We start from the raw sequence: 6,622 nt of genomic DNA, 5'->3' as shown, positions 1-6,622 counted from the left end.
ATTTAATGTAATGTATTCAACTGGCTGTGTCCCACCCTTAATTTTGTAAAAATAGCCTCCTCTCTTCTGTCCCTTCCTGCCGTCCTCCCCTCCTCGACTTTCCTCTGTCCTTGAAATAAATGCCTTCCCTTATTATCTCTATTCCACTGCTCCTGCCATCTCTGCACCATCACTGTATATATCAGTCTTTTTGCCTCTGCCTTGCTCATTGAAACTTCAATGTCAACATCCCCACTACTAAGTGCTTGTTTAGCCTGTTCATCTAACGCCTCGTTCCCCTCCACCCCCACATGGGCTGGAACCCAAGTAAATCTTATCTGAATACCCATCTGTTTAATCCTGCCATGGGTTTGTAGCACCTCATAAAGCAGGTCTTGTCTGCTACGTGAGCTAAAGGACTGGAGACTCATTAACACTGCACATGAATCAGAGCAAATAACTACTCTGTCTTGTTTGACTTCCTCCACCCACTGCAAGGCCAACAGTATGGCCATCAGCTCCGCCGTATATACAGCCAGGTGATCTGTAATACGTTTAAATATATGACACTATCTCCCATACAGATTTTCACTTCAGTTTACTTCTTCAAGGTTTTATCGGCGGACTACACTAAAAAGGTATATTGCTGCCACCTACTGTGTGGGGTGAAAACTGGGAGACTTTAAATGGATAACTGCACTGCAAGCCACAACTTTCTCAAAAAGACTTCAAACTAAGTTTGGTGGTGTATAAATTGACTTTATATTCAGCGAGATGATGTTGCCACAAGCAGCACCACAGATATAAGTTGACGAAAGTCGAGGAGTGAAGTCAGGGGAGGTGCCCCTGCGAACTAATGTGGTTTTCTAACAGCAAGGCTGAGATCAACATGACAGTGTTGCCATTGTTTATAAAAGGTTTTCTTTATAATGTCGAAATAAACATATCTAACCCCCATTTCACATACTCACAAGCTGAAATCATAATATGATGTGCGTACATCAGGGTTGAGCTCAATTTGAATTGAAGTCAGTCAATTCAGGTAGGGATTTGAATTTAAAATCTTTTTTTTGTTTTACTTTTGACATAAATAGCTTATCCTATTCAGTTTACTGAGAAGTCATGGAAAATAGATGCCGTTTTTTCAATCATTTAATAGAAATTTCAGTTTACTTCCTGAAATGACTGCATTCAACTCAAATTGAGCCCAACCCAGGTGTACATTGTACAATCACTTAGTGAGAGAGAGCCTCAAATATCACATTTATTTGTAAATATCCACTGCAAATTAATTTCTGTTTCAGTCATGGCTTTGGTCATGTTCGCGTGGGTCAAACAAAAACACCCTAATGATTGGTTGAACCAAAACAGCTGAGAAGTTTAGCCTCGCGCTTCAACGCTCCTGGTTGTTCTGGAAATTGACCAAATACTACTGTTTTCTGCATGGACTGCAGACCGCAAAGAAAGATTGTACAGAAAAGCATAAAGGTTTATATAAGAAACTCTTTGCTGTACACACAGAAACATGACATGATATTATAAAATGTTAACCACATTCAAGCCCATCTCTAACACGGTGATTCAAGAACCTAACAATATGGAGCCATTGGAATTTATTATAATTTTTTTAATTCATATGTGTTGATTCAAGAATTAAGTATAATGTTTTGGTTCAACTGAGATAAGGGAAACTCAGTCCCTGCAATGATACAAAATTAACCAAGTCCGTCAGCACAGAGTCAATTATGTATTTAATTTCAACAAAATGGCCATACACACATAATGTGAAGTACAGTACAGTGGGGAAAAAAAGTATTTAGTCAGCCACCAATTGTGCAAGTTCTCCCACTTAAAAAAATGAGAGAGGCCTTTAATTTTCATCATAGGTACATGTCAACTGACAGACAAAATGAGAAAAGAAATTCCAGAAAATCACATTGTAGGATTTTTAATGAATTTATTTGCAAATTATGGTGGAAAATAAGTATTTGGTCAATAACAAAAGTTTCTCAATACTTTGTTATATACCCTTTGTTGGCAATGACACAGATCAAACGTTTTCTGTAAGTCTTCACAAGGTTTTCACACACTGTTGCAGGTATTTTGGCCCATTCCTCCATGCAGATCTCCTCTAGAGCGGTGATGTTTTGGGGCTGTCGCTGGGCAACACGTACTTTCAACTCCCTCCAAAGATTTTCTATGGGGTTGAGATCTGGAGACTGGCTAGGCCACTCCAGGACCTTGAAATGCTTCTTACGAAGCCACTCCTTCGTTGCCCGGGGCGGTGTGTTTGGGATCATTGTCATGCTGAAAGACCCAGCCACGTTTCATCTTCAATGCCCTTGCTGATGGAAGGAGGTTTTCACTCAAAATCTCACGATACATGGCCCCATTCATTCTTTCCTTTACACGGATCAGTCGTCCTGGTCCCTTTGCAGAAAAACAGCCCCAAAGCATGATGTTTCCACCACCATGCTTCACAGTAGGTATGGTGTTCTTTGGATGCAACTCAGCATTCTTTGTCCTCCAAACACGACGAGTTGAGTTTATACCAAAAAGTTATATTTTGGTTTCATCTGACCATATGACATTCTCCCAATCCAAATGCACTCTAGCAACCTTCAGACGGGCCTGGACATGTACTGGCTTAAGCAGGGGGACACGTCTGGCACTGCAGGATTTGAGTCCCTGGCGGCGTAGTGTGTTACTGATGGTAGGCTTTCTTACTTTGGTCCCAGCTCTCTGCAGGTCATTCACTATGTCCCCCGTGTGGTTCTGGGATTTTTGCTCACCGTTCTTGTGATCATTTTGACCCCACGGGGTGAGATCTTGCGTGGAGCCCCAGATCGAGGGAGATTATCAGTGGTCTTGTATGTCTTCCATTTCCTAATAATTGCTCCCACAGTTGATTTCTTCAAACCAAGCTGCTTACCTATTGCAGATTCAGTCTTCCCAGCCTGGTGCAGGTCTACAATTTTGTTTCTGGTGTCCTTTGACAGCTCTTTGGTCTTGGCCATAGTGGAGTTTGGAGTGTGACTGTTTGAGGTTGTGGACAGGTGTCTTTTATACTGATAACAAGTTCAAACAGGTGCCATTAATACAGGTAACGAGTGGAGGACAGAGGAGCCTCTTAAAGAAGAAGTTACAGGTCTGTGAGAGCCAGAAATCTTGCTTGTTTGAAGGTGACCAAATACTTATTTTCCACCATCATTTGCAAATACATTCATTAAAAATCCTACAATGTGATTTTCTGGAAAAAAAAATCTCAATTTGTCTGTCATAGTTGACGTGTACCTATGATGAAAATTACAGGCCTCTCTCATCTTTTTAAGTGGGAGAACTTGCACAATTGGTGGCTGACTAAATAAATGTTTTCCCCATGTACTTTTATTGTGCAAAACAATACATGACATGTAGAATAACTTTTCTCACTATGGTAACACTTTTTTCTGTAAATATAAATACATTTTCTGTAAATCTAGTACCCTCAACTTGATCAAATTAATTTTAGAATACTTGGAAACGGTTAAACATTACACACAGCTTCACTACTTCATGTCAAGTAAACATGAATTAAGGTACTATCCTTACCTCACTATAAAAGCTAAAGGGACATAGTTATCACTTTTCATCAGTGAAGCATTTTTACAGACACCATCACACCAACCATCACCATATCATCAACTCTGCCTCATCATACTCATTCTTTCCTCAGTTCACCTCATCCAGTTCCATATACATCTAAAACCAACAGAATTCACTACAAATAACCTCACTAGTACTACGTATCACTATACACTGAGTGTCCAAAATATTAAGAACACCTGCTCTTTCCATGACAGACTGACCAGGTGAATCCCGGTGAAAGCTATGATCCCTTGTTGATGTCACTTGTTAAATCGATTTCAGTGTAGATTAAGGGGAGGAGAGGTAAAAATAATATTTTTAAGCCTTGAGACGATTGAGACATGGATTGTGTATGTGTGCCATTCAGAGGGTGAATGGGCAAGACAAAATATTTAAGTGCCTTTAAATGGGGTATGGTAGTAGGTGCCAGGCGCACAGGTTTGAGTGTGTCAAGAACTGCAACACTGCTGGGTTTTTCACACTCAATAGTTTCCTGTGTGTATCAAGAATGGTCCACCACTAAAAAAGGACATCCAGCCAACTTGACACAACTGTGAGCAGCATTGGAGTCACCTCCAATACATTCAAGATCTTGTAGAGTCAATGCCCCGACGAATTGAGGCTTTTCTGAGGGCAAAAGGGGGTGCCACTCAACATTAGGAAGGTGTTCCTAATGTTTTGTACACTCAGTGTACATGGGTAGTGTGCATTTTCTGCTGGAGTATCCTGAGGTAGCTTCTCTATGAGAACCTCTTCCGGCGTACAGGCGAACAACCTCTCTCCCGTGTGCATCTTCAGGTGCATTCTTCAATTGGTGCTGGTGGGAGAACCTCTTCTCACACTGGCGCCTCTTCAGCTTGGACGAGTGGGAGAAATTGGCCCGGCACACGTGACAGCCGAATTCTTTCTCCCCCGTGTGCATCCTCTGGTGGATCTCCACCTGTTCGGGGAAACTGAAGGCTTTCCCACAGAACGAACACAGGAAGCGCTTCTCTTTGCCACCGGATCTACTGATAGAATTACTACTACTGTCATTTGTCAATGGGCTTGTGTTGCCATTTAGTGTTGAGGCACTGGCATTGTCTGAGGTCTGGTTTAACATTAGGAGAGTGTGAGGAGGACGAAGGCCAGGGAGTGTCTGTGATGTTGCAGGCTCCATGTTCCAGTTGATAGATCCTATAGAAGGCATGCTGAAGGCAGCACCTGTTAGGGGGTTAACCTGAGGCGCCATCAGTCTCTCTGAATCACAACTATAGGAGCAGGACGGACTACCGCTAGCTGCGTCTGTTCTCTCCCACCGCATTCGAAACAGGCCTCTACGCCTCGCCCTGGTCTCAGCCAGCCTGTTGTCATGGAGACTAAGTTCGGTTCTTGTTATGTAGAACACTGTCTGTTTCTGGTTGTGGGTAACAGTGTTGTTCCCCAGCCCAGAGTTAAGGGCGCTGTCCCATCCACTGACCTCCACTATGTCATCTCTGGTCCTGGCCTGCTCAGTGATGTCGTCTCCTGAGCCCTTGGCTGCACCCGTCTGTGTCTGGGAATCCAAGATGGCCACCCAGTCTCCTCTGTTAGCCTCCAGCCAACCACCTGCAGGAAGAGGTTACAAAATAGACTTTACAAACATGGCAGAGGTAACTCTAGATATGGATATTTTTTGTCAATTACCTGGTCAAGTTCATACATTATAATGTGTGTTTTTGTATATTAACATACAGTAAATTGCTGTATGTTATATGTATGTCTCCCTTACCTTGCTCCCCCATATTTAGTCCACTCAGCAGATCAATGCTCTCTGGTCCGTCTTCTATCGTCTCCTCTTTGACCAGCAGCAGATCAGGCTTCCCATCCTCCATGTCTACTGACTGTAAGAGAGAGTGAGAGGATCAAGAAATCTGATCTGAGCACCCTGCTATGGAGCATCTTCTAATTGGGCAAAGAGGGATTGCTATGAGTACTATGCAAACATGTTAGTTGATTTGATTACTTGACACTCTTTAATTATTTGATCATTCAAAGGCATGGTCTCACACTTAAGACAAAATTAATCAAGACCTGGCCCCGTATCCACAAAGAGTCTCAGAGTAGAAGTGCTGATTGAGGATCAGGTCCCCACCTGTCTACATAGTCACTTGTCCCTACAAAACTGATCCTAGATCAGCACTCCTACTCTGAGAGGCTTTGTGGATCCGGGCCCTGACCTAATACCATTCAGACAGTAGTTCACAGTGGGCTCACCTCAGTGAGACTGTGTGTGGTCCTGTGCTGCTCAGCTGGTTCCTCTGTGGGTTCAGGAGGAGGTGTAGTCTGGTTGTCCTCCATGACCATGGTGGTCCCCTCAGGGTTCCCCAGACCCTCCTCACACCCCTCCACCTTCACCACACCAGCAGCACCTCTGGACCCTCCTCCTGGAAGAGACAGGTGATACAGACATACACTCCCTCAGGTACGTACACACACAGACAATAAACACACTTTCAACATGGAGTGTTTACCCATCCCCACTACATGAGTCCTATACTGTAGTTACAGAATGACTTCATTGTTGTTAAACCCATCATGGTGGACATACATATGATGTTGTGGGTAAAAATAAGTCAGCTATGATAAGTCAAAAGTCATCATCAGACGAACCTGACTAAACTATTTTTACATGTACAGTAGGTGTTTGCTAGTGTATGTATGTGTCAGTATATTTATTAAGTGTATATTGGTTATAACGCACTGTCATTTTTATGCAGAATAGGGTGAGATCAGATGTGATGTATACTAATAATAATAATAATAATAAATATAGCTGCGAGCAGCAATGAACAGGGTTCACAGGATGACAGATAGGACACCAGATCACTTGGATAAAAAAGCAAGCACTCTATCATGTAGGAACTATCTTCCTTTATGTGCAATCAGTGAAAGCATTACCATGTTTATCTCTCAATACCACAAGGATGACGCAAGTGAAGTTTAGTCTAGTGCTGTAAATTGGTTATCTTTGAATGCAGTGGTGGTTAATAGTTTC

The 6,622-nt window shown here is 42.5% G+C and overlaps 1 protein-coding gene across 1 annotated transcript; it reads right to left on the bottom strand.

The window, feature by feature from the left end:
• Positions 1-4,165: 4,165 nt before the first annotated feature.
• LOC121556682 (zinc finger protein 184-like) lies at positions 4,166-5,381 on the bottom strand. Its single transcript, XM_041870573.2, has 2 exons — positions 5,357-5,381; positions 4,166-5,193 (listed from the first exon to the last, which is right to left on the bottom strand). The coding sequence occupies exons 1-2, from the start codon at positions 5,367-5,369 to the stop codon at positions 4,277-4,279; spliced, it is 930 nt and encodes a 309-aa protein (XP_041726507.2). The 5' UTR covers positions 5,370-5,381; the 3' UTR covers positions 4,166-4,276.
• Positions 5,382-6,622: the final 1,241 nt, after the last annotated feature.

This window comes from Coregonus clupeaformis, unplaced genomic scaffold, assembly GCF_020615455.1.
Source record: "Coregonus clupeaformis isolate EN_2021a unplaced genomic scaffold, ASM2061545v1 scaf0402, whole genome shotgun sequence".
NCBI lineage: Eukaryota > Metazoa > Chordata > Actinopteri > Salmoniformes > Salmonidae > Coregonus > Coregonus clupeaformis.
This window is presented reverse-complemented; position numbering and strand designations above follow the sequence as displayed.